At 42.0% G+C, this 27081-nt stretch overlaps 1 protein-coding gene and 1 long non-coding RNA gene across 14 annotated transcripts in view; one reads left to right on the top strand and one right to left on the bottom strand.

The window, feature by feature from the left end:
• The window catches only part of PTPRJ (protein tyrosine phosphatase receptor type J), a 98843-nt gene extending 83220 nt beyond the window's left edge, over window positions 1-15623 (top strand). For all 13 annotated transcript variants that reach the window (XM_041129256.1, XM_041129259.1, XM_041129257.1 and 10 more), the window contains 15 exons: window positions 425-712; window positions 959-1093; window positions 3647-3857; window positions 4014-4132; window positions 4706-4793; window positions 5850-5891; window positions 6742-6750; window positions 6841-6928; window positions 8055-8145; window positions 9077-9150; window positions 9310-9444; window positions 9850-9969; window positions 10742-10902; window positions 11441-11576; window positions 12296-15623. In XM_041129256.1, the coding sequence (XP_040985190.1) occupies window positions 425-712; window positions 959-1093; window positions 3647-3857; window positions 4014-4132; window positions 4706-4793; window positions 5850-5891; window positions 6742-6750; window positions 6841-6928; window positions 8055-8145; window positions 9077-9150; window positions 9310-9444; window positions 9850-9969; window positions 10742-10902; window positions 11441-11576; window positions 12296-12454 (1856 nt within the window). In that variant the 3' untranslated portion in view covers window positions 12455-15623. The remainder of the gene's footprint in view (window positions 1-424; window positions 713-958; window positions 1094-3646; window positions 3858-4013; window positions 4133-4705; window positions 4794-5849; window positions 5892-6741; window positions 6751-6840; window positions 6929-8054; window positions 8146-9076; window positions 9151-9309; window positions 9445-9849; window positions 9970-10741; window positions 10903-11440; window positions 11577-12295) is intronic.
• A 7485-nt stretch (window positions 15624-23108) lies between these two features.
• Window positions 23109-24189, bottom strand: LOC121233870. The gene is made up of 3 exons (XR_005934158.1): window positions 24090-24189; window positions 23436-23533; window positions 23109-23261 (listed from the first exon to the last, which is right to left on the bottom strand). It is a non-coding gene; the product is annotated as an uncharacterized LOC121233870 (long non-coding RNA).
• Between the last annotated feature and the right edge of the window lie 2892 nt (window positions 24190-27081).

Raw genomic sequence — 27081 nt, 5'->3', positions numbered from 1 at the left:
ATGCACAGAGCTTATATTTGTTTTCTTATTTCTTGGCCACTAAGAGTTTTACATAATTATACAGGGAGTTAGCATCAATCTACATACTAGTCTAAAAATGTTCTTAGAGTAGTATGTTCAGTGGTTGAACAGTATTTTGAAAACTTTGCTGACTTGACAGATACTCAACGTAAATTTTCTTGATAAACCTGTCTGCAGAGGAGTTAGCACAGAAGAGGTTTGTGTACTTTGTGTGCTAAATACTTCTCTTCCTTATAGGGTAGCAAGTCCTTGTAGGCAGTAGCTTCATCTTTTGTAAAACTTCAGTATTCTTTTCCACTTTTAAAATGTTTATACACAGAACTTGCGAATAGACAGCTTTTTCTATTTACTGCAATACTTGATTTCTCACTCCTCTTTTTTATTTTCTTTTTTGTTTTTACAGTTCCTGCCTTAGTGAATTCATTTCAGTGTGAACCAGTGGCCAAGCAGTCTTCCCTAATGCTGAAATGGGAATGTCCTTCTGGTAACAATTCTGGCTTCAGAATTAAAATATTTAATGGTACATGGGCAAAAGAAGAACGGACTCCATCCTGCATGAGGGAAGGCTCAGAGGAAACCTTCAGAACAGCATCTTTAGATTATTTCAGCACCTATACTGTTACTATTGCAACTCTTTCAAATAGTTCTGAAAGCCCTCCAGTGCGGAAAATGTGTAATACGAGCATTACTGGTAAGCATTAAGATTTGAGAATGAAAGATATTCATAGGACCAAAATATTAACTTCGTGATTGCAGAATACCAAACTTGATATGCAGTACATTATCAGCCTACAGATTATGAATAAAACATTACATTCATGCAAAGTCTAATGTGACACACAATAAATATGCATTACATGAACAGCATCAGTATTACAGCATTTCCTTGTTTGCAAAACTTTTCTTTATCAGTACTAAAAAATACTTCTGTTTATAGACCCACCTGCTCCAAGCAGAGCTCCTTTTGTCAAGGCGGTCAGTCACAGCTCATTGTCTGTGGAATTCTCTGATTTTGAGTCAGTGAATGGACCATTAAAAGCCTATGCAGTAATGATCATAACAGAAGAACGAGGTAAGATGTTGATATTATCTTATAGCTGTGTGAAACAATTTATCAGACAACATTATGTTTTAAACTCTAAATAGGTGTTAAATGGATAGAGAAAAAGCTGACTCAGTATTTTCAATCACCTTTCAAAAATCACGAAGCAAATGCCTCACTTGCTTGAAGTCAGATCGCTCCTTGTTTTCAGAAAGCCACTGTTTTCACTCAGCCTTTTCCAGCCTGACTTATCCTTGTATAAGTCTCCTACATACTGCCACTGTGCTGTTGTCATCTTAATTTGCCAGTGATTTCTGCCACAAGATTGTGTAGTATCCTTTTTTTCCCCCACAGAATAATTTTCAGAGTTACTAATATAAGTAAGTGGGATGTTTTCCCCACTCCCTTCTTCAGCTGGAAGATACCTGCAGTAAGATCTTAAAGGAAGAGAGCTTTCCTTCTGATTTTACTTCAAACACTTTATTAACTGAGCGAGATGGCATGCAGGTTGGAAGGCTTGAAAAGCATGGTCAGCATTACATGCCAAGGGAGGTTGAACGCCATGGAAAGCTAGAGGGTAGTCTATCAAACTCACCTCTTTAAAGCATCAAAACAGAGAAATGTCTTTAATTGGTGGGTGTCTAGTGATAAATCATAAAATTAAGGAACTTACCTTCGCAGTGTAGGTTCTAGTTGAACTTCTTTTAATTTCTGCCAGTGCACTGGAGGAATAAAGCAGCTGTTGGAGATAGTTTCCCCCATGTGAGATTTGACACTCATGCTTATCCTTTGTCTTAACACTGGAAATTCATCTTGCAGCAGTTTGACTGTAGATCTTTCTTCTGTGGTTTTTCATACAATATATGTCCAAGAAATGCCTGCGTATACGGATATGTAGTACACAGTGCAGAAAATTCCCATTTTTCACATCTACTCAGCTGCCCCAGAGTTGCTGATTTGAATGTCAATCTCTTGCATGCAGCAACAGCTCTGCTTGTACCTTCAGCAAGTCCTGTTTAATCTTGATGAAATTCAGTGTGGTTTTGATTGCAAAGTATTCAAGGAAGAGGAGTTTCAAGATGTGATTGAGAGAAATAAGGAAGGAAGATTGCCTGTATTTATAATATAGTCTGAGTGCTAAGATAGGAACAAAAAACCATCAGTACAGGCAAGCATCACGTCAGCTTTATAGTGTTGAAATAGCATTAAAATGCTTGAAATGTGGTTTTCTGTCTTAAAACAGACATCGTTACCTTTAGGATAGACAGAGGGGACTTTTTTGAATTGTGTAAGCAATGGTGTCTACAGCTGTTTGAGATGTCCTAGGGTGATACCCAAAACATCCACAAAGAGCTGCAGATATAACCAGGCTGTACATCCTTTTGGAATGGAAACTAGGGACCAGACAGGACATATAATGTATCTCAGATAGTACTGAACACCTGTTTCTAGGCAACTGAGTTAATTGCAACCTCAGCTGCTTTTAATGTAACCAAACTAGTGGTTTAGAAGAGCTGTCTTGCACCCTGTTCCTGCACACAGTTGATGAGAGCTTTGCTGTTGGTTGGCCGATCAAACCTTGTCTACACAACTGTAGAAAACTTATTAGAGCTTTTCCACCTTTCAGAGTTCCTGCAAGGCTTCTCCTTTTTAAAGGTGAATTCAATACTATATTTGCTTTTATAAGGAGCTTTTACCTTTGTAAAGGCAGTCAGTAGAGAGCGATGTATACAAACTTCAGCCAAATGAGCAAGATTCTTCCTCCTCCTGCAGCGCTTTGAATATTTATGTCAGTTTGCTCGCTTCTTGAGTTGTTGGACAGCTGGTAATTTGAGCTTGTTTGTTAACTCTTAGGTCACATGTGCCTCAACTGTATAAGCTGCCTCAGGTTTCTGAGGTTCATCTTTTAACAACAGACACTGTGAAGTGATGCTGTTCTGCAGATGGTGTCCTGTTAGTCACTGTTTGACTGCGATAGCCTGTTCTTCTCAGTCTTCTGGAAGAGAAACTGTTCTGATCACTGTTTTGTCCAATGCTTGTCTATGTCAAGAAAAGGCAGAAATTAACTCTTTCATCTCTTAGGGTTTAGGTGTGAGACTTTGTGTAAGACACAGCAAGGAAGTATAGTTCAGGACGAGTTCGGTGTCACCCTGCATGAGGCTTGATGCTGTTTGGGTGGCACAACGTTACCAAATACCAGCTGACTTTTTCTACACTGTTTGCACTCTCTACATATGACAGTTGATAGAGTACATATGGTTATGACTGACTTGTCTAGTGAAGGCTGTCCACGAGGACACCAGAATCCACCACTAATGTACCTCTACAGAGAAGCTCCACTATACATGGTAGAAGTAAAACCAAAAGGAGATTAAAACAAGTACAACTGGGGAGTAGGGAGGTAGTTCAGTAGATTGCACTGCAGTACAAGAGATTTCTGAGATTGTCTGTTGCACTCAGCTTTTCATTTTAGGCAGTATTTATGGAATAATAACTGTGGTTAATGTGACCATCTCAGCCACTGTGCCAATTGATACAAAATCAGTGGATATATTCCACATATATCCTTGTTTTTTCCTGAAGGTTGTGGGTCTTTGAAGTCTAAATTGAAGAACACATACAAAGATTTCAAGAAGATGATGACAGTCACCTATGTAACATATGTCATAGATACAGAGCAGGCAAAATCACCTTCTTTCCATTCTCAGAATGGTACAAATGTCGTTAATGTCGGCAAGGGAAACACAATGTATGGCTACGAAAACGGACCATTGATTCCACTTCATTCATACAGGTATTTATTTCAAACCACTGTTTGGTTAATTTTGCTGCAGTTGGAATCTGAAAGATCATCTAATGAAAAGATTACAGATCTTGCTTAAGGCTGTTAAAACCATGTAATGTACCTGTGGTTTGTTGTTTTTTTTTTTTTTTTCTCCCTTATCAACAGGGCAAGTGTTGCAGGTTTCACTAATATAACCTTTACTGTGGACAACATCATTGCGGGAGAAGATAGTTATGTATCATTTTCACCCTGTTCTGAGGCGGTTTTGCTACCCCAGGATCCAGGTATAGTTAATGTTAAGTATAGAACTAGTGGCTTGACACATACACAGTGTGTGGAGATTCGTTAATTATGGCAAATTTCATAACAGCAAAACGCCCATTGGTTTCTCTGTGATGGACTGTTTCTTTCTAGCTTTGCACTGCTCTGTAAATTCATACCCTGCTAGTTCTGCGGGTGACCTTTTTCCATGTATGACTTCCACTGTGGAAGTAACCAAAAGCTGTGCTACTTATGGCATGCTAAAAGGGATTGGATGGCACAGCAAGACTTTGGAACAGAAACAAGTGGCAAAAAGCAGCTGATGTTCTAACGGTTCTGGTAAGTTGGAAGCAGGTGTATTGGAATGCAAATACTGGTCCTTTGATCCCTATTTTTTATTTATTTATCATCTTTGATTTATTATTCTTAATGTGCTTTCAATACTGGTGCTGCCAAAGGACCCAGTAAAGAAAAGAAGTTTAGTAGAGCGAAGTGTGCTCTGTCACTTGCGAGGTTCTCTTTTAGCACATTGATTGAGTTAGATCATTACCAAAGAAGTAAATCAGTAATGAGTAATATGTGTTCTCTTTTATCAGGTGTTATTGCTGGAGCCGTTATTGGATGCCTTTTAGCTATATTGGCTGTAGTCACTATAGGGGGTTTCATATTCTGGAGAAAGAGAAGGTAATGTATGTTCATCATTGTATTTGTTGTGATGAGGAACACCAGTATTTCACTTCTGTATCTTTCTCCTAAAAAGGCCTCTTTCTGTTTTATACACTTCTGTCACGATGCTTTAAAATACATTCTATTAAAAATCTTGTTTGTATGTTACAGATTAGAGATGATGTATCAAACTAGTTAAATGACTTTGTTCAACCCTTTAGTTACAGACTAATAAGTTAAGATTTGTTTTGTTTAGCTCTTCTGAATCCATGCATGCTGATAAAGTAATTCAGTCAGAAGTGAGCAAGCAACACAAATTATTGTGCTAAAGACATATGTAATTGTATCTTAGATGGTTTTATTTTAAATTATCCATTAATCATGCTGTTTAATTGCTTGATGGCCTGTCACATGAAACTTCCATTCTGGAGCGAGTTGCCTAGGGTTTGAGCTGGTCTCTCGGTTTCCAATCTTTTACAAATAAAATGGGACTTAAGAGTTCACAAAGGCTTTGTCCTGTTTCTGGTCATGCAAAGAGTTAGCTGTAGGGCCCTTAGTCCGGTTTTCTTAGTTTCTTTGATTAACTGCTGTTGGTTTTACAAGCATGTCCAATAGCTGTGGACAATAATGAGAAGAGCTTCCTTTAAAGCTAGGACTGCTTATTTTCATTCAACTACCACTTTCAGTACCACTGTTGAACACTTACTATAGGGATTCTGGGATTAGTAGCAGTTCTCCTGAGATGTTAGCTAGTGATGCAGATCCCTCAGATGTACTTCTTCCACCAAACTTTGTGCTTTGTGTTCAGGCATTATACTGTGGTTCCAACAGAAAGAAACAGTCCCGTTGCACAACATCACTGAATGAAGGATGAAGTATTTTATTCTTACTCCAGGTGTAAGGTTTGCCTCAGGAGGGTTTTTTGGTTTGGTTTTTTTTTTTTTTTCACAGAATGAGATGCTTTAAAAGAAATTGTTCTGAATGGGCACAGGAAATAACTGTTGTCAGAAATCTCATATGCATTCCATTAAATTCTACTGTGAACCTATTGTGTTGTTTTCTTTCGCCTTATAGGAAAGATAAAAGAAATACTGAAGTGTCCTTTTCTCCAATTAAGTAAGTCCATATCCTTTCACACATTGTTTTCTGGGCTCAAGTGATATTTGCAGAACTTTCTCTGAATCCTGATACTTGTTTTCTGTACAGTTTTGTGTAGAATTTTGCAGTATTAATTCATCATGGAATTTAAAGACTCCAGCCTGCAGACTAAAAGTAATCATATTGATCAAGACTTTTAGAGCTGCCACAGGGATTTGAGTGCTTGCTTCATGAATTGCTGTTAGACACACAAATGGTCCACGGAGTTCTGAAAAACAGGATGTTTGAATGAAACACAGGCTTCTGTGCACATTGAGGAGACAATCCAAATTGTTGATAAAGTGCACATAGGCAAAATTCTGCACTGTGGCCTGAATTTTCCTTTGCTTTATGACTACTTTGCACCGAGCCATTAATTTGGATAATGTTGGGATTGTAAAAGCTGGCCATGGGAGGGTAACCACAATATATTGGAAGTCACAGGCAGTGCAATTGAATCACAGTATTGGTTCTTGCATCAGTTCTTATGCTGATGGAAAGGCATGGCTGGAGCACTCCATGAAGTCCCACCTGTGTAGACTTTGATAGTTGACATAAAATACACCAGGGAATGGGGCCAAAGTGATGGCAGTACAGAAGCAGCTGACTGCTGCCTTCTGTGATATTCTTCTCCTGAAGGATGCACTATTCTCTTCTTGGTTTAACAGATCAGTTAAATACTATGCTTGATATCCTGTCCCCTGTAAATGCAGTTTTGTGGCTGCTACTAACAGTCATGCTTTCATTCTTAGATTCACATAGTGAAAAATACAGCTGCATGTGTCTAATCAACCTCTTTTTCTTCCCCCCCCCCCACCCTCCCCTGAAGAATCAAGAAGTAAGTAAAGCATACTTTCTAACACATGAACTGAATTCATGGTTTATTTACCTAATACTAGTTACCAATACATGGCTTTTCTCATTTTAGATCAAAAATGATTAAAGTGGAGAACTTTGAGTCCTACTTTAAGAAGCAGCAAGCTGACTCCAACTGTGGTTTTGCTGAAGAGTATGAGGTATGTGCCTTCAGTGGAGAGAGCTTCATGATAAATATTTTTGGAAAGGCAAATTAGCTTTCCTATGGAGCATACGGGAGGCTTACTGAAGGGGAAGAGAAGGGACCTTTATTACAGAGATTATTAAGCCTCATGTATAGCCTTCCCTTCCCTGATACAGCTTCAAATTTAGTTGAAGCGCATGATATATACTTCATATCCTGAACTATTATCTCTACCTGTGAGCTTGTAGCATGGCCTACTGGTCAGAGCTCTCACCAGAGACAGGATCTCCTGAGTCCTTGCCCTAGTCGCACTACAGAGTTAGCCTAGGGAAAGCTCTTTAACTTCTCTGCACTTTGGTTTTTTTTATCTGTTTTTTGTTTTTTCTACACAGCAAGACAGGTCTCTCGCTAATATCACTGACTACCTCAGTGCATAGGTGTGACTTGCAAACCACACCTGTGAATAGCTCAAAGGAGCAGTCAGAAAAATGGCAATTATCATTTGCTTAGTGACCATAAATGTTTTTCTGTGAAATGTGCTAAAGCTCAATTGTTATAAGGTACAAAAGACAGGAATCAAGTGTCAGTAAGGATTCTGTCTTGTCATGTCTGCTGTTAAAAAATCTCATTTTTTTTCATCTCCTTGAAGCTGTTAATTGACTTCTTCTTTCCAGATCAAATTCTGTCCCTTTGATTGTACTTTGCAGGCTGGTGCTCCACCTTGCCTGCCTCTCAGATTTTGCTTCCTTCAGTCTTTTCATGATGTACTTGCTCCCTTTCTCCCTGAAATGTCTGCAAAGCTTATGCCAAGTGGTTCACTGCCTTGGGGTCAGAACGAGTGCACCGTTGATGTCAGTGTCACGTATTTCTGCAAAACTGTTTCTGGGCTTTTAAAGTCCATCTCTGGGTTTTAAACACGCAACTATTCCTACAAGCTGTATTAATCCCTTCTCTATCAGGTTTGCCACTGTCACCCTCCCGCTCTGTAAAAGATGATTTCTATCATCTTTTATCCCAGTTTAACATGCTTACTTTTACAGCAAAGGCCAAGAGCATTTGGAGTATTTGTCTGTTTCAGTCATGTGTTTCTGTATGATTCCTAAACCAGAACCAGATGCTCATGAATCCTTCTTTTATTGTAGGAACTCAAGTCTGCTGGTGTTCATCAGCCCAAATTTGCTGCTGAACTTGCTGAGAACAGGGGAAAAAATAGATACAACAACGTCTTACCATGTGAGTTACTCTCTTTGGTTTTGCATCTTCCACTGGTTCAGATTTTAGGTGAAAAACCTTGGGTTTGGCTAATTTGGCTTTAATAGTACCCAGAGGTTTCAAAGAGGGATTAATGTTGTCAATTTCCAAATGAATGAATTTGGGCTGCTGCTTTCCCAAAATCACTGTATAAGCAAACTGAAAGAGCTTTCCCTCAAGAATGTTCCCTAAAGTTCCCAAACTTTCACTCAAGAAAGCTCTTTAAAGAACTTTACCCTTAATTAAATAATTTTAATTCTCCATTTGTGAGAAATTTGCAGTCTAGACTGAAAAAACAAGAGGTTAACGGTTGACTACAGACAGATAGATGTGCAGAGCAATGAGAAATATTAAGACCTTGCTGGCCAGCTTTGCAGATGAACTAAGACCTGAAGCCCTGCCAAGTTGTCTGTGGGCATCCCAACATAGCAGAGTGTAAGAGGGAATTGGAAGGCGAACAGTGACAGGTACTTAGGGGTGCTTTGGAGGAAAAACATTAGCTGCAATGGCAGCTGGAGACAAATTCTCCAGTAATTAGAACTGTAGTTAAATTACCTATTTTTCTCCAGTAATGAAAACCATAGTTTTGTGTTGGCTTAAAAATATACAGATGTGCAAAGCCAAACCAAGTTTTAAAAAAAGAGGTGGGAAAAAAAAAAAAAAAACCCCAAACAAAAAACCTGTGTTGAATATTCTGAATCTTTATCCTGGCTACTCATTCTTCTGAAGGCTTTCATTATAAAAATTCTAAACTACTGCTATTTATGATTCCTAAAGTTATATTCTTATTCCTAAAATGCACATTGTTCTAAAACACCTTTCATTTAGAAACCATGCATTAGATAAGCAGTATTTTGCTGAAAGGTTCTGGTTCTAAAATGCATAATTTTCTTTTCCTTTTTTCTTTCTGCAGATGATATTTCTCGTGTTAAACTTTCAGATCAAAGCTCTGCAACTGATGATTATATTAATGCAAACTATATGCCTGTAAGTTGCTTCGTTAGTTGAAATGAAATATAATGTGTATTTTTATGATGTAGGCTTAACAGCTCATAATGATGTTCAAAATGGGCTTTTTATGTCTCATTGATGCACATGTGTGTGTGATATTTATTTTTTTCTTTTTTTTTTTTTTTCCCTTCTTAGGGCTATAACTCAAAGAAGGCATTTATTGCTGCACAGGGTCCTTTGCCCAATACTATAGAAGACTTCTGGCGCATGATTTGGGAGAAGAATATCTACTCTATTGTTATGTTGACAAAATGTGTTGAACAAGCCCGGGTGTGTTTTTATTAAAACTGAACTGTCTCTTGAAGATGGTTGGTTCTCTTCTAATTTTGTTGTTGCCCTAGTAGGTTGGAGACTGACCACTGTCTTTTAACAGCCATCCACTTACTGGAAGACTGTTTTCTAAATTAAATAAGCCAAATTTTTTTTTTAAGCTTTCTCCCATTTTTATACCTGCTGACTACCAGAATAGCTTGTCTCAGGAGGGTTGCGGTATCGCTGTCTTTAAGGGTGGGTTCCTCTCCCTAAAGAATGATTTTGGTAGAGCTTCTCCTGCCCTGGGATAGGCCATTGGGAAGGGCGACGTGTTTTCTAGCCCTGCGTCAAGTGGTGTGTTATTTAAAACTAACAGTCAGTTGCTTCATTGCTGTGTGTCTAACCTTGTAACTCTCTTCTTAGACTAAATGTGAGCAATACTGGCCAGACGAACAGTCCAAGAGCTATGGTGACATTATTGTGACAATGGTGTCAGAGATTGTCCTTCCAGAATGGACAATAAGGGACTTCACTGTAGAAAAGGTGCGTACCCCCTCGGTTGTGTTAGTGTATAAATATCTGTAGAAGTGGTTTATCATATCACTGTGACTTCATATGTCAAGAAACACTGGAGTGACAGAATATAATAATTTCACTAAAACTTAATCAAATTCAAAGTTATCTGAGGGAAAAGGATAAGAGTGGTTTATTTTAATTTGAGGCTTTGAATGTATTGGTCTGCTTTCTGCTAAAAGTACGATTTAAAATCTTTCACACTACATACTGACAACAAGATTCCTGCGATATTTATGTGTATGCATTTGTTCATATGCTCTGGCTTCTCACAACAGTGTTTTAGTAACATAGCCAGAGGTGGCAATGAGTTGTCAGTAAGACCCTCCCTGTGGCAGAAAGGGATCTGCCAGCAAAATCCAGCCTGCTAATGGGAATTACCGATTGCCCCGTCAGTGATCCTGCAGCTCGTGTTTCCCTGAGGCTTGCACCAAAACTTGTGCTTGTGCAGGTACTTGTGATACCTGCTAGACCAAACAATTAGCCCCATCTCTGTCAGCAAATGTAATGCAGCAGAGATGATCTTGGAGTAAAGTGAAAAGTAAATGGAAATTATTTCAAAGTATTCTCTACCAGAGCAGAAGGAAGAGGGAAATTGAAATATCATTGGTCAAATTACTGCACACTTTGTAATAGGCATCTTTAATGAAGCTGAGCTTTGCCCAGTACCTACAGCAGGAAGCCCTACTGTTGCTCCTCTGAAGCCAGTTTTGTTTTTTTTTTTTAATGTGTATTCTTCTAGTCCAACACACCAGAGAGCCACACGGTGCGCCAGTTCCACTTCACCTCCTGGCCAGATCACGGAGTGCCGGAGACAACAGACCTTCTCATCAACTTTAGACACCTTGTTCATGAGTACAGCAGTCAAAATCCAATCGACTCTCCTACTCTGGTGCACTGCAGGTAGGAAGAACGTGTTTGTGTTAGACACACTTTTATCTTACAGCTTTTTTAAGAACAAATCTTTTTCAATGTGATTTTAAAAAAAAAACAAACAAACAAAAAAAAAAAACAACAAAGAAAGAGAGGAAAGAAAAATAAGTTTCTTTGCTTAAGGACATGGGCTATTCACCCTGCCAAATTAAAACCTTTGCCCCCTGCTTCAGAAAGGTAGCAATGCTATATAGGTAGCAAAGTATGTGATACAAAATTTCATTAGAATAGACAGTCTCTCCTAGCCTGGCAAACTTGGCTGAAAAAGTTGCCTTTTCAAGTGCTTTTATATGTAATCTTGTGCACCTTCAAGGCTGGGAAGCCTAGAAGCACGTCCTCCCTCCCTCTTGGTAAGAACCACCTGTCTGGGCTGCAGAGGCTTTTAATACCTATGCCACTGAAAGAATAGAAGGCATCTTACTAGCTTCACTGGCTTTTCATCAGGCCACCGGCGAGTGAGCAGGGTGGTTGCGAGAAAGCAGTAAATAGCCTCCCCGTGTCGTTGCAGTGCTGGTGTTGGGAGGACAGGGACGTTCATTGCCATTGACCGCCTGATTCAGCAGATTGAAATGGAGAATACTGTGGATGTGTACGGAGTGGTGTATGATCTTCGCATGCACCGACCTTTAATGGTGCAAACTGAGGTAAGGCTGTGTTTCATCCAGCAGCATGTTTTTCAAATGTGTGTAATAATCCAGGAAGGGTGGACTCAAGATGTAGCTCAGAATTACAGGAAGATAAGATACTTAAGGAGCAATCTGAAATTGCCTTTATTTAACTTCCCTCCTTCCTGCCTCATCTCTTCCCACAACAGTAGTTGCAGCCAGGGACCGTAGTATGTCCAATCAATCTCTTTACGGAGTACTTTGTAGGACTGACATTTGCAGCTGGAAAGAATCAAAATCTGGAAAAGTTTTTTTTGCAGCTTGTTTTACCCATGTGAGTTTTGTCCTTATAGCTGTGAGCCAGAATTGTCTTGAGTCAAGTGGTCTCGGTGTGCATCTTTTCTTTTGTGTTCTGTAGGAACACACACGTTCCTGCTGAAATTATCACTTCGATTCGAAATTTGTGTGGATTAACTTAAGCTGATTTGCAAAAGGCTGTAAAATCTCCATCGTGAAAGTCTTTTAAGAGGGTATTAGGTATGACAGTAAATTTGATCGTGGTTTTTTACAGGAGGTTGATCAGATGACATCATAAGGTCCTTTCCAGCCCTATTTTCTATGAACTATACATACAACTTCTAAAAAATACTCTGATAACATTCAGTGCAGTGCATCCAAAGCCTATATTCAGGAGCAGAATTAATTCCAAAATCTGGTATTTTCTAGAAATGTATTACCCTCTCTTTTTCTCCCATCAGGACCAGTACGTCTTCCTAAACCAGTGTGTGATGGATATTATTAGATCCCAGAAAGACAAGAAAACGGATCTTATTTACCAAAACATGACAGCAATGGCAATCTATGAAAACTTCACACCTGGGCCAGGCTTTGGGAAGGCAAATGGCTACCACGCATAGCCCGGAAGGAGCACAGTGTCTCCAGGAGGTGTTAGCTGCGCACAGGAAAGGGAGATGTTCTACTCATGTTTTCCGGGATTGTGTGCAGTGTCTCATGTCTGGCTTCTCCAGTTCTGTCCACGTTCAAAGATGTGATCTACACAATGCTGGCAGAGGAGCCACAGATTGGTATTAAAAAAAGAAAAAAAAAAGAAAAAAAAAAAAAGAAACGAAACAAAACAAAAAACCCAAGGAAAACTCTTTAAAGTTAACAGAGGAATCTTGCTTTTTCTTGGAAATTTAACAGTACTGATAGGTGAAATAGCATTTGCAGTATGAATGGTGAACTAGAATTTAAATATTAATAACACAAGCTTTTTATTACAACTTTATATGATTTCATTTACAGACACCAGGCTTGTGGGCTGTTTTAATATATTTAATTATAAATTTCAGGAACATATTTTATCTACTGTATCTGGTTACTTAGCTAATAGATATGTGCCTCTGTGATTGATTTTTTTTTTTTTCTGTGTTCCTTTTTATTTAAAAAAAAGGAGTACAAACAGCTCCTTCAAATGGACATTTATACTTGGAAATTGTGCCTTTTCTAGTTGCTACTCTAGAAAAAAAAACAGCAGAGATTCTATTTTTGTACTGAAACTCTTAATGAGAACACAGATTTTTAAATAAGGCTTATGTCAAACTTAACTGTAGTTGCACTGTTGGCAGGACTGTCCAGAAGTTTGGAGGTGAGCTTTGTTTTTGCATTTCACCACAAATATCCCCTGCCTTAATGTTTCGGTGCCTCTGCTAGAGGAAAAGGAGTGTGGTCTGCCACTCTGAGCTTTAACTATAGGAAAAAAACTGAGCAAGTGAATATGTGAATGTGTGTGCGGGGGCGTGTGGGGGTGTGTATGAAGGACAGAATAGCTCCTCCCTGTTCCTGGCTGATACTCCTGTTTTTATACAATATATAATGATTTATTTAAAGGTGCAATATATGATTTACTGAATAATGATCACTCTATTCTAATAGAGTTTTACTCAGGTTGGTGTCTTTTTATCATTGTTTTTGGTTTTCCTCGAATATATAAATCTGTGAAAATGTCAAAACTAAGGTTCCAAGTGTCCAAGCACTCCCAAACAGATTGACTGGCTTTACTGTTTCTACCAAAACAAATTGCATAAAATCCTGCTCTAAAGACCAATTTCTCAGTTGTTTTAGCCATTCAAAACTGAGACACATCTTACCTGCCTGCATCTCATTGATCTAACGTAGTTGTTTTATAATTATTTGCAATATACTGCTGCTGTCGTTTCAACTGGTCCTTTTAAAAAGAGAACAAACAAGCAGAAAACCCCTAGTTGCTGATTTTACAAGTCAAGGATTAGATTGGATTTATTTTGCTGGTACATAACTGTTAGACTTATGAAGGCATTACCAATGAAGGACTTCTACAGTAGCTGGGGGGGGGGGGGGTGTCTTTTGGTCTTCGGATCATTGCACTGGTTGCATTGCAGACGAATATGAAGTTTATGAATAATGCTATAGAATAGCTATAAAGCGGTGAAAATCTTATGAAGGTTTAATAACCAGGGTCCCTGGAATTCTGCTGCTTTTTTTTTGTTTTGGGGGGTTGGTTTGTTGTAGCAGAGTTGTCAGAAAAAGCTACAGATACTAGGAGTATATGTGGCATTACAGTGGAACCTGGCAACCTTGCAGAGTTCACTGTCAGCTGAAGGAAAATGTAGGAATTCCTGGTGCACAACTGTAACTTTACAGATATCCAGAGGAATTTTTTACAACCTGGTGTGAAATTGTGGTGTGCTGTGTGTGAGCAAAACTGGAGGACAAACCACAGAGTGCTTCAGCTTTGGGTGGGTTTTTTTGGTTTGTTTTTTTTTTGTAGCAGCCACTTGTGGGTTCTTGAATATCTTTTTTTTTTTTTTTTTCCCCCTCCTCTCTTTCTCTGAAATACTTTTAAAAAAATAAATTTAAAAAACCCCCACGAGGTTAATGATCCTGCCCAACTCCATCCAAACTGGCAGTCCACATAGTGGATCTCTCACCCAGTGTGCTTCCTAAGCTGCTGTCAGATGACAAACAAAGATAAACCACTTGGACCAAACAGAACCATTCCAAAGGAGCTGGGAGGGAGGAAAGTCTGCCTCTTACAGTCATGTTGGTTTGTTTTTTTTTTTCCTCTCTTAATCTTTTAATTACTGCACATCTGTGCAGAGCACAGAGCCAGTATGCATTTTTCCAGGTCTCCCAAGAACTTGCTGCCTTAGGGTCATGAATTCTCTCTTGCTTCAGAAGGCCCTTGTTTTGTATAGCACCGAAGAGAGGGAGATGAATCTTCTACGCTAGGTCATGTGTTTGCATTATATTGCAGCAGAACATCAGAAAACTAGCTAGAATGGTATGTGTTTCTGCCTAACCAACACCCAGATAGTCTTATAGAAGACAAACGTATCTGTCCCATTGTTTTGATGTTGGAAGCAGGTGCCAAATTCTCACTTGTGTCATCTAATGAGTATCCATTTTTAATACAACTGTGTTTTCCCAAAACCGACTCGTTGTGAGAAGAGACTGAAGTTTGAAGTAAATCACCTGCAGATTCCAGGTATAGGTGGAAGAAGTTGGTGAGGTTTAAAATGTTGTAAACATAAAGTTGGCCATAGTGTCGATGTGAGTAAGTCGGGCATGCCTCACAGGGTATCTCTGCAGGAAGAGGGAGGTTGCAGGTAATGCTCTACTGCCTTGTGGATCTGTCTTGGTCAGGACTTGAATTCCTGCAAATATTTTTTTCCCTGCCTTCTGATGTTCTCTGTGTTATAATTGCCAAGATCTGTCTCTTTGGTCAGTGTTTTTTCTCGCTGTTGCTTATCTAAAGCTATGTGCTTTTCAGGCTGAAAGCTCCACTGTGTGGCAGTTACATCTCCTGCATTTCTGTTCTACTCTTTTTTTTTCTTTTTTTTTTTTTTTCCCATTTGGGGCCTGCTTAAGAAGGGAAAAGTTGATGTGTTTCAAATAAGTGACTGTTCAATATCTTGAAATGATGTACAAATTTTATTGTTTTCATATCTGTTGTACAGGAAATTTCAGCACATGTCTATAATGTTTTTAATGGTTTGATTTGTTTTTAAAGATATAAAAATAACAATTAAAAAGCATCATCCTAGAGCACTTTCTGTCTTGTTTTTCCTCTCTTGGGGTTTTCTTTTTGGTTCCTTTTGAATAAAATTAATTTGCCAAAATACCCATTTCATTTAGAAGGCCTTTATAGTGGATAAGGAAAGTGGGCTCCCATCCTCAAGGGTGGCACTTGAGTAGGATGTGTATTATGGTCACTGGGGCTCCCTGCGAGGGTGTTAATCTGTTGTTGAGACTTGCCTGGCAGGACCAGGGCCCGATGCTAATATGTCCTGGCAGTTGGTGGTTTCTCTAAATGAAGAGCTTGGTACCAGTTAAAGGAACAATAACTTCGTCAAGGTCAATCGAAAGATTTCCACTTGCTGAAATAGCCTTGGGGGAGGACCAGTGTTTCTAGGACTCATTTACTTCCAGGAAAACAAGATTGAGGACTTTTTTTATTCCTTGAAGGAGATGTTCTCTTGTCAGGGAGCAATGATAGAAGGGGGTGCAGAAATATATTTGTAATGTTACAGCTGGCTTCTTGATTACAGGTTACCTGACTGTAGATGCATGTAAAATTACCTCAGTTAAGTCCCTTTCTTCTAAAATTCTTAGTTTCCATTCCTGGTTGCCATCTGAACCACTCCCAAGGAGGATCACATGCCTGGAGGGTGATACTGGCACTCAGCAGCTCTCCTGTTCATCACGGGGTGCTGACACTTACTGTAAAATCTTGTGATCCTCCATGGTGACTCTGCTGTGTTTTCTGAAATGGTGAGATGGGAGGAGCAAAGCGTGATTGTCTCATCATCTTCCAGTGGGAGCATGTGCCAGCCACACAATGGTTGTCTGAGTGCTCTTGGTGAGACTCATGCTGCAGAAGAGAAGCTGTGACAACAAACCTCCCAGTGTAGGACCTGCAGCAGGTGACCACCACTGCCAGGGGCAATCAGCCTCAGGGAGACTTTTACGGAGCAAAATTTTTCACTTCTTTTTTCTTAAATCACATAGGTTTGAAATATTAGAACTTCAGCAAAGCCAACTGTTCTGGCTGTCATTTGGAGCATTAGTCTGTTCGGGTGGGTAGAGCTGAACCCGTGTATCTGGAAATCCCATTCCGTACCCGGTCTTGCAATGTATTTGTTTCACTGTCTTTGAGATTAAAAAGGTGGAGGTCAGGGAGGAGAGGACACAATGTTTCTGTCCTGTTCTTTCCTTGATAAATGGGGTGTAGCCAGAAATACTGCTGCCCTTGCATGCCCTTTCTGGTTCGGTGTTATCAGGCAGCAAATGGAGTTTGGAGATGAACAGATGTGGATGCTCTTGCAGAAGAGGGTCAAACGTGGGAGCTTGGAAGGGAAAAACACCTGAAAACTTTGCACACTCTGCTTTTCTCAAGGAAAAAGAAAAGGCTCCTTAGCAATGGGAAAGATGCTAGGTCTTAACAGCTCCTGGGTGATGTGAGAAATTAAAAAATGCAGATGCAATCACTTTTGTCCAGGGGCAGAATGAGGGGCAAGCAAAAATCAACAGTTTACTTGCTTCTGAGGTAGGTAGGTAGAGTGTTCTCCCACTTCTCATACCCACCAGAGAAGGTACTGTACTTCCTTTTTCCAGTTATTGTGGCACTGCTTCAGGGAGTCCCTTTCAGCTCTTCACATAAGACCTCATGTTGTTGAAACCTCTGGCTTTAAATGGTTCCATTTTCAGCACTTCGCAGAAGCGTTTACAGAGTTGATACCAAACGGTGTCTCTCTCCAGTGTTGTGCTTCATTCCACTCTCCCTCCTCTCCAGCTGGGCAAACTCTGCCCATGCCAGCCTCCTGCCTGCGAGGGAGGAGGAAGCAAACGAAGCAGAAAACCTGACTTGGAAGCACCAGGAGGAGCTGCTTCCTGCCTGCTTTGCTGGCAGGAGGGAAGGAGCTGTTTGTACACCTCACAAGGAGGAGAAGCTGGGAGCCCCTCAGACTATTTCATAGACCTGAAGAAAAAGATTCAGGATCCAGGCCTGTTCTTTGTCCCTGTTATTTAGCAGAACCCCATTTATTCATTCAAGTTGCTTTTCCTAGGTTTATTTCATTTTAAATTAATAGACATCATCTCCTAACAGCCAGAAGCAAAGCTAGCAAATTAGCCCCTCTCGCTGAGCAAAGGTAGTCTAGTTTGATCTAAAGCGAGTTACTTTAACTCACCTTCCAGCTTTCCAAGTGATGAGGGAAAGGCAAGATTCTTTGGAACGATGTTCTGGATGTAATGCTAGTGCTTTGTGGGCATCCCTAGTGTATTCATAGTGCTTACAAGAAGATTGCCAGGGACGAAGCACTCTCCACGCACCGTGCCATGTCTCTGCCGTTGTTTCAGTGCAGGGCAGGATGGGCAAGAAGACATTTATCCTCTGTAAGAGATTTCTGGACATTTTTTTTTTATGCTGGCAGTTTTCTGATATGCTGCTTCCAGTGTTGGGAATGTACTATCAGAAGGAAAACAGGCTGATCTAACGTCAGCTCTGATTAAGGTATGTATCTACTACCTAAAAGGTGCGATTGCTGTCTCTCCAGAAAGGAAATACAGCCTGTTCATTTCTGCTTTAAGCCTCCAGATGGCACATGATACCACTGTTCTTTCCAGGGAAAGCTTTTCCTGCCAGGCTGCTCGCTTTTTTACTTCCTTCCCAGATTCTGATAACCTCCCTCCACCACATACTCTGTTTTCCCTTCCTTCTCCTCACTCTGTAGGTGCAAAGCCTGTCTTCTCCAGCCCTGCCTAACGTCTCCTCCAGCCCTGGCGCGTGGCAGTGGTTAAGCCCAGGCCACCGTGCCTGTGTAAGGCTGTCTGCCTTCTCCACAGGGGCTAGGTACCTCATGCTCATCTGTAGAGTGTTGTACACCTGATCAGATGACTTTTTTCAGAAGCTCTTAAGTTCAGTAATAGCCTGACAATGCTAAAGAATCCTTTGCTTCCTTGGGAAGTGCTCTTACACTTGAGTCTTGCTGATACTTAAACATTTTCTGATGGTGTGTGTAGTCCGAGGTGTAAGGGCTCTGGCTCTGACCAGCCTGGAGCTGGTTATTCCGCATTATCAGCTGTGTGCTCATTTCCCAGTTTATCAGTCTGCTCTGCAGCTGTTCCCAGCAATAACGGATTTATAGGATTGCTAAACACAGTGCAGATACATCAATAAAGACAGCAAACAATGACTTGCTTGCTCATACTGCTCAATATGAATAACAGTTAAAAGGCTATTTCAGTTAATAGATCTGTTTATGTGTGTGTGTGTAACACTAACCGTGATTCTTCCATGCCTTTTTTTGCATAAGTCCTTGGGGAGGTTTTAAATGCACCTTTCAAAGCATCCAGCAACATCTGCTGAGTTACTTTGGCTTCTTCCATCTCCAGCCTAAAATACAGCGAGATTGCAATGCAAAGCTCTAGTGATATATATGTTTTTTATGAGTGCAGCTATAATGGAGATGGGTGTGTGAGGGAGCTTCAGCAAATGCTCTAAATCTACAGAAGATGTATCTACAACTACCCAGCTGCTTACAAACCCTTCTGCTTTTGAATGAGGAATAAATCAAAACTAGAAATAACACTTCACATCTAAACTTCTGATGCTTGTATATCAGTACCAGTCCTGTGGAAGATCTGCTCTGAGCAGGATTTGGCCAGGCTGACCGGCTCTCAGTTGCTGCCCCCTGCCCTGAGCGATGCACCCAGCGCTGACAGTGACAGGCCAGGTTGGCACGTACTGGAGGAAAACTGAGCTCTGGAGGTCAGTTACCAAAATACGGAGAAAAATTTCTGAACAATAAGGGTCAATCCAATGTTTAAAATCATTGTAACTTAATAATAAACCATGTCTAAAGCTATTGTTCTTCCTCTGCATGATGATCTCCTAAAATGTGACTGAGATGCCAGCAAAATAGATTTCATCATGTTAGCTGCAGCGAGACCATCAGTATTTTCATTTGTCAAGCTCACTGCCAGCACGTTAGTACCAGTCGTGTTATTTCTGTTAAGACACTTAATGTTGCCACTTGGTATTTTGAAAATGAGCTTTTTTGGGTTTTAGAAAGCATTGCCTTTAAAAAATGCCACCAAACAAAGATTTGAACAGTTCACAGTACCTGAAAAAAATCTTTTTGGGGAATTTCTTTCCATTTTATTTTTCACGGTTTGGACATTTTTTTAAAGCAGTTTGAAGTAAAGATGAACATTGACTGTTTCAATCAGGATCTAAGAGTATATTCCATTTTTGTTTCTCTAAAATGTGTTTTGTAGTCAAGGGGACTGAAGCACTGAGAAATCCAAAGAAAGCACCAGTTTCAGTGGAACATGACCTTATGTCTGCTCCCCTACCCTTGCAAGTCAGATTAGAGAGGGAACGGAGGCATACCCAGAGCAAACAGCTTGCACAGGGCCTTGGCAAACTGAGCTTACTTTTTTTTTTTTTGAGCAAAATTAAGCACCCAGATAGAAAATGGTGGGACAGAGAATAGGGAATCTGACTATATCTGGATGTCAATCAGTAATACCCCTTTAAACTTTCTGCAGATTGTAACCTGAACTATGTAGAACCGAAGACAAATTACCCTAACACTGATAGCTCTCCTATGTGTAGATTTTGGTATTGAAATAGGTCAACGCACATAAGATGTATTTTTTCCACAGTATTCTCTGATCTAATTTATAGATTTGTGTTAAGGCCTTATTTTAAGAAACTGTGGAAAGTATATGCTTTTTCCTGAAGACCAGTGCACTGAGCCATCCATCATGTGTATTTAGGTACTCAACTTTCCATTCCACAGCCAGAAGTTAGATATCTTTTTTTTTTTTTTTTTTTTTTCCTCTAGCCAAGTTACTTCAGTGCAAGGTAAGAATGCATGGCTGAGTAGGCTGATATTTTACAAATCAGTCTGAGGAAGGCAGAATGTTATTACCAAACCAGAGCCTTAAGGCTCTCTCAGACTCACTGGCTTTAAACGATATTAGAAGTACATGGAAGTATTATTCTATAGAATATAGTCAATTGGTTCTAGATGAAACACTATTATAGTCGTGATTTATACATAAAGTGATCAATATGTTGTAAATGCTTTTACTAGGTAGAGCCAGAATCTATATGAAAAAACAACCACCAGCACCACTGTCTGCAGAGGCTGCTCTCTCTGCCCTCAGAGAAACCATGACACTGCAATTTTTCCTGGGATTGGGCTTTCCCTCAGCGAACATTTCAACTTTCAAGGACTTTGTTGTTTAGTTTACTTTGGAAAAGGCAGGATGGCTCTGGAGGCATCAAGCTGGCTGCTTTCTGGGCTGGGGACAGAGCTGCTGAGGAGGGAAGGACCATCTCCTGATGAGAGTTTGCATTCAATGATACGACCAGTGGCAGGACATAAATACAAACAGCAGCAGAGTGAGGCACAAGACAGCAGTGTGGTGACCATGGTCACCCTAATAAGAAGCATTTGCTGTCTACCATTTTCTGGACTTCTTGGATACAAAAATTTAGGAGACATTTGAAGGCAGTTTGCAAAATGTTCAGAAGCAGTTCCCTTCAGCAACACGGGTGGAGTGGGAATAACATCAGAGGGGTTTGTGGACGATTCAAAGCCTGGACAATGAATGTTGGTATCATTAACGACGACACACAATCACCTATGAAATACCACAAAAAAGATTGGCTAAATGAATTGACATCTTTGCCAGCAGCTGCGTTGTGGGGCTGAATCACTTTCCCATGGGCTGGGGGAAGCAGAATGCACTCTTGCTGTGCCGGTGCTGAGGGGCTCTGGTGGGGAAAACGTGCGTGTTTTGCTGCAGGTGCATACTCCAAATGTTCACAGAAGTGAGGGTGCAGTGCCTTTTCTTCTTGTTTCGCACAACAGAGAAGGGGAAAAATAAAGCACTTCCACGTAGTTAAATAATTCCATTGCAATGAATATAACATCTCAATAACCTGGGACTGTACCAGAAACCAGCAGGCAAACAGCAGGGTGAGATTAGCGTGGAGTCTCTCATCAGCCTCCATAGGGAAGGCATCATGCTCCAAGCTGACAGTGGCCTTTTGACTGTGCTGGTGCGTAAGGAAAATTCTTACATGCTAATAGTCGAATTATGATTTCCCATGATTGAAAGTTAGGAGCTGCTAAGCATAACAAAGTGAGCTTTTCCTGCTCACTAGGATATCTGCCAGTGCTGTGATCAAATCATGGCTTTCCTTGGCCCACAGTCAGGAGCAAACTGCATATTCTTGATCAAAAGCACAGTCTGCTTGGGTGGAGACCATTTAATTTATTGGTGACAAATCTGACAAAAGTCCTTTGAAGTGACAGTCTCAGGATGGCTCAATATTCGCATATGGGGGAATCAATTGACTAATTACAGCAATAAATAACCTCAGCGATAAAACTGAAACATAAGGTAGGGGTCGGAGCTGCGCAGTCACAGGCAGCAGGCGTGATGGTCAGGCTAGGAGGACTTGCTGGTGCTGAAGACTGGGGGTGGGGGAAGACTTGTTTGGGGTAAATCAGTCGTCTGAGGATGTGTCTGGCTTTTGGATCTGGTTCTTGCTATGCAAAAGCAGCTGAGGGGCCAGCCCAAGAAGTCACAGTGGACAGAGCAGCGTTTCTCTTCACCAGCAAGAGCTGGTGCCTTGCCAGCCTTGCAAAGGAGCTGGCAGGGCTCTGTCTCCCTGTTACGGGAGGTCCCCAGGAGCAGCTGAGGGACCCCCGCGCCAAGCAGAACCACAGCACAGGAAACCAGGAGATACAATAGGGCTGGAATGGATGGGAAAACCCAAAATAACTCGCACAGTTAGATGAAATGCCAACTACTCCTAAGTAACTTCACAGCAAGGGAAGAAAGCAAACAGAAAACACAGTGGTGATTAGGGTCTTGCTACACCTGGGCAAATCCCTCTGCCCTGGAAGCCGACTGTTTTAGTTGCAAAGACGGGTTTGTGAGCAGCCTGAGTATGCCTGCTGTCCCAAATCCTCCCTGCTCCGCTGGTAAACCAAAACCAGGCAGGCATCCTGAATGTGGCCGCAGGCCTGCTGCCTGCGAACGGGTGTGGGGAGGACTCATTTCAAAGGGCGGAAGTCTTGGCACCCAGATGGATTCCCCTTTGGCAGCAGATGAAAGCCGTGTGGTTTCAGAACAAAGAGCTCGATTTTTGCATGTAGGAAATTAAGAGATCAGCTGAGTAGTGTTATGCAAGCTGGAGGGGAAGCCTTAAAAGTTAAAAAAAGCACATTATACTTGATGCATTTGCCAGTGATGCTGACTGGGGCATTCTGTGCTAACTGAAGTTGCAATACAGCACAGGTGAGGGTGCTGGGCCAGCAGAACAGTGGTGACAACAGATTTATACCTCTTCTACACTGCAGCACATCATTGTCACTAAAAGGAGGAGAAGCGGGTTTTTTAACACAAATCTGTTTGTGACTGTTTGGAAATGGGGGCTGGAATAAAATGCAAGCAGTGGTACCTAGTACTTAAATTATAGAAGCCAGTAATAATTTCTTACTTTTTCTGAGTTTAGCTGTGCCTATGGACTTCCATGCTGGGGAGCTGACTCAGAAGGACCAGGCTGGCATCAAAGGTTTTCTTCTAAGGAAGGCTTCATGGCTCTCATGCACGATCTGGTTGAGCGTATACATCAGTTAAAGCAAGATTCCTGTGGCACTGACAGTTGCAAACAACTTTTAAGATACGGGCTCACATAAAAAGCTACTGTGCTGTACATAGTACCTTATTCCATGGATTTATACATAAGAGTGCCCTGAAAACAGTGGACTAAACACAGAGGTGGTACTACTGTGGAAGCAAAGATGTACCTGCCACCCTGAGGGTGCGTACCTTGAGACGCAGAAATGTGGAGAAATCCGAGTGCGCTGGAGAGAGAAAAACACACAAGGAAATTGTCCATGTTGGCCACAAAAACACGTACAGCAAATCTAAAGAAGAATAAATAGTGGAGAGACAATCACGAAGCTAACAGGAGAGAAAAGAACAAGTGCAAGACTTGTAGTTTGATGATTAATAATATGCAGTGAGTTGACCTTGGCTGGCTGGAGGCCCTCACCCAACTGCTCTCCCACTTCCCCCCCCCCAGCAAGATGGGGGAGAAAATAAGATAAAAAAGCTCATGGGCGAAATAAAGACAGGCAGACTGCCTACAAATTACCATCATGGGCAAAATGGGTGCGGTGTGGGAAAATTAATGTATTGCTGATTAAAATAGGTTTGGACAGTGAGAAACAAAGACAAATTAAAACACACACACACCCCTTTTCCTCACGCTCAACTCTGCTCCCTCATTCCCAGCGGGTCTGCCTGGGGAGGCGCAGGGTGATGGTGAGTGGGGCTGTGGCCAGCCATAACGGTCCCTCTCCGCCCTCCCTCCTCACACCTTCCCGGGCGGTGGGAGGGGGGATCCCTGCTCCAGCCGCCCGAGCTCCCCCTGCCCCTCTTCCCCCACCCGGCCTGGCTGCCGGCGGGGCTGTTCCTCACACCCTGTCCCTCGCTCCTGGCTGCCTGTGTGGCATTTTCTGGAGAACGTTTCCCCAGAGGTGCCGCCATCTTGGCTGTCGGGCTGGGCAGTGCCCTGTGACGGGGCCGTTGAGGAACCGGCTGGAACCGGCTGGGTCCAGCACGGGGCAGCCCCCGGCCGCCTCTCCTCACAGCGGCCGCCCCGCGGTGCCCCTGCTGCCAGCACCGGGGCACCGACGCCTGGTGTGGACCTTCTCCTCACCACTATGCTGCCATTAGGCCCGGGCTCCTCGTCCGACCTGGCCGCCACATCCAATCTACCCCGCTCCCTCCGTTGCTCAGGACAGGACAGGCACGGCCCCGCAGATGTCACCCGGCCCTGAGGCGGCGCCCGGCCCTTGTGTCACCCAGCGGGTAAGTCTCCCTCCTTCAGACATTTCCCTTCAAATAGAAATGAAGTGAAAATGTTGCTGAGAGAAACAGGGAGTCCCATCCCAGGCACGAGTGCCCTCAGGGCCCTCCGGGGCTGGCATTGCCCTGGAGCAGGTGGCAGGGGATGCTGAGGCAGCTCCTTGGGCCCCCCGCCACCTTGGGGACTGAGGGGAGGTTGTTTTGGATCTCTCATTGGGGTTTCTGGGGCACGTGTTGGTGGCCGCGCCACATTTTTGGGGGTACACCGGGCTCTCCCCAGCCCACAGCACTGGCTTGAGGGCCAGGAGGGTTGTTAGGGAGCCCACAGGGAGGCTGACATTTCCATGCATCAGCTTCCTAGTCTAACACAGTGCTCCTACGCCTTCCCGAGGTCTGAACCAAACTGGTCAGTAAACACGCAGGATTTTGGGTTCTCTGGCAGAAGTTAGCAATGCCCAGAGCTGGGCCAGGCTGCAGGTTCACACCCTTGAGAGCCGGTGGCGACGAAGGGCTTGAGTTGATGAGTTGTGCTGATTGATCCTCGTACAAGTGGAAGGGGAGAGGGGGTGAGGGTGGAGGGATTCATGAATAATTAAACACTGAGATGGAGCAACATACATAATGCATGATAAATTAGTCCAAGCGCAGCAGAGGAAGCATGCGTAAAGTTTGTTTCAACAAGCATAAAATGGGATGTGACAAGGTATTTATGCCAGAACAGCTGTTTGCTAAAATTTTTCATTTATTTATATGGATTTCCTCCCCCTTGCAGTTAGGGGTTCTGCTTAGAGTGGGACAGAAATCAGCAATTGAGCTGGAAAATAAATTTGATTCCTGCTGGGTCCCAGTCCAGCACTCTCGCTGCCTGGGAGATCTCCGTCCTTGCTTGGTACTAGACTTTCCTATTTGATAATCTGATGCAATATTTCCCATGCTGAGAGTCAGCCCAGTCATTTGGGCTGCAGTTTGATTGCAGTTAAGGTGGGTAGGGTAACACTCGTAATTCCATGGAAACAGAGAGGCCCGTGTTCACTCACTCTAGCCTTTTCTGATCCCAGTTTCCCCAAATGTCTTCTTCCTTCCAAACTGTATTTGCTGTTACAACATAAATTATTTATAATTTAAGATGTTACATTCATTACAGATGGTAATGAGTCTGCCAACCAGAGGGCATTGACTCTATACTGCAGTGTCAAACTGATTTAAGCGGGGGGCAGGGTGGTGTGTGTAAAAAAAAACCCCAGTCCCTTCCTTTTTTTAAACAAGCTTGGCAGGTCTGTTCAAATTCAGTTTTCCTGTAAATAACACTAAAGGCCAAAAGCTGCATTATTAGACTTGCAAAATTGCTTCATCTGAATCAAAGTGAGTTCTGAGCAACATGACTTTTTTTTTTTTCACTGTGAATCACTTAAGGTCTCCTTTCCTGTGTTAATGAATAAGCTAGGTATTTGTCATGATAGATCACAGGACACCATACACAGAAGGTGTTTGTTACAGATAGCTGGTACAGCTACTCTGACACACAAAAACCCCAGCTTTGGCAGAGCTGGCTTCATCCCTTTTGCTCATGATGGGCTGCACACAGAGTAGGATTGTTGAAGCCACCAGGAGCTGAGCACTGAGCCTTTCCTACCACTCCTGCACCCTTCACATGAGGGCTTACTGAAACACCAGTCCTTTCATCTTGTCTCTCCTTCCAAGCTCTACCCGCTCCAAAGCAGCCTTCCCCCTTAAAGCAAAGGCCACTGAGTGTCATGCCTGCTGACCTGCCTGCTCCAAGAAAGGGTATCTTACTTCTCACAGGTGTAAACAATACACAGGGAAATAATTTTCTGTTTCTCTCTGCAGGCTGCATTTTTCTACTCTAGGACTGATGCATGGTTTCTGGTGGGTATTGCATTTCTTTGCCTAGGATTGTACTTGGGTTTCTCCATGTTTCTGGAGTTGACAGAACAGTACCCTCAAGCAGGGACTGCTTAAACTTGAGGTGGGGGAAAAAATAGTCTGAGTTCTTCTGATTGTTTTACTGTTTTTTCCTATACGTGGTCTTTCATCATTCCTTGCTAGAAAGGGTAGAACTATGGAAAGTGACACTGTCCCGCTGTCACTTGTGCACAAAGTAGATGTGAGGGGTTGAGTATAAAACAGCTATATGTTCTCTTTAAACATTAAGGTCCTCTCTCTATATAAAAATATAAATATTTAAAAAACCATGCAAATACTGAGCTCATAAAATATGCGAAAACAGGAGACTGCTGTTAAAAGGCTTAGCCTGCACAACCCCCTCACTGAGGACACACAGATGCAGTTGCATATGCAGGTGCTCGAAGGGATGGGGAAGAGGGAAGCAGCTTTTGATCTTGCGTTACAGAGAAGCCCAATGCAGTTTTAACAGCCTTAGCTGTAACTACAAAGATATGCTTCAGTTCCTGGAAGTGTCGTAGGCTTCCTGCACGCTGCTGGGCTCTCCCTGTAGTAAGAAAGTAATGTAACTCTCCCAGAAGTAACGCCCTACTTCACAAAGCCATCCTAAGGATAAATGCACTAAAGAGAATAAAAATGTGCTATGGCAGGCAAAGCACAAGCATGCTATGGAAACTCC

Source organism: Aquila chrysaetos, chromosome 16, assembly GCF_900496995.4.
Source record: "Aquila chrysaetos chrysaetos chromosome 16, bAquChr1.4, whole genome shotgun sequence".
In the NCBI taxonomy this organism is placed as follows: Eukaryota; Metazoa; Chordata; class Aves; order Accipitriformes; family Accipitridae; genus Aquila; species Aquila chrysaetos.
Note: the sequence above shows the minus strand (reverse complement) of the source record. Positions and strands in the feature narration are given on the sequence as shown.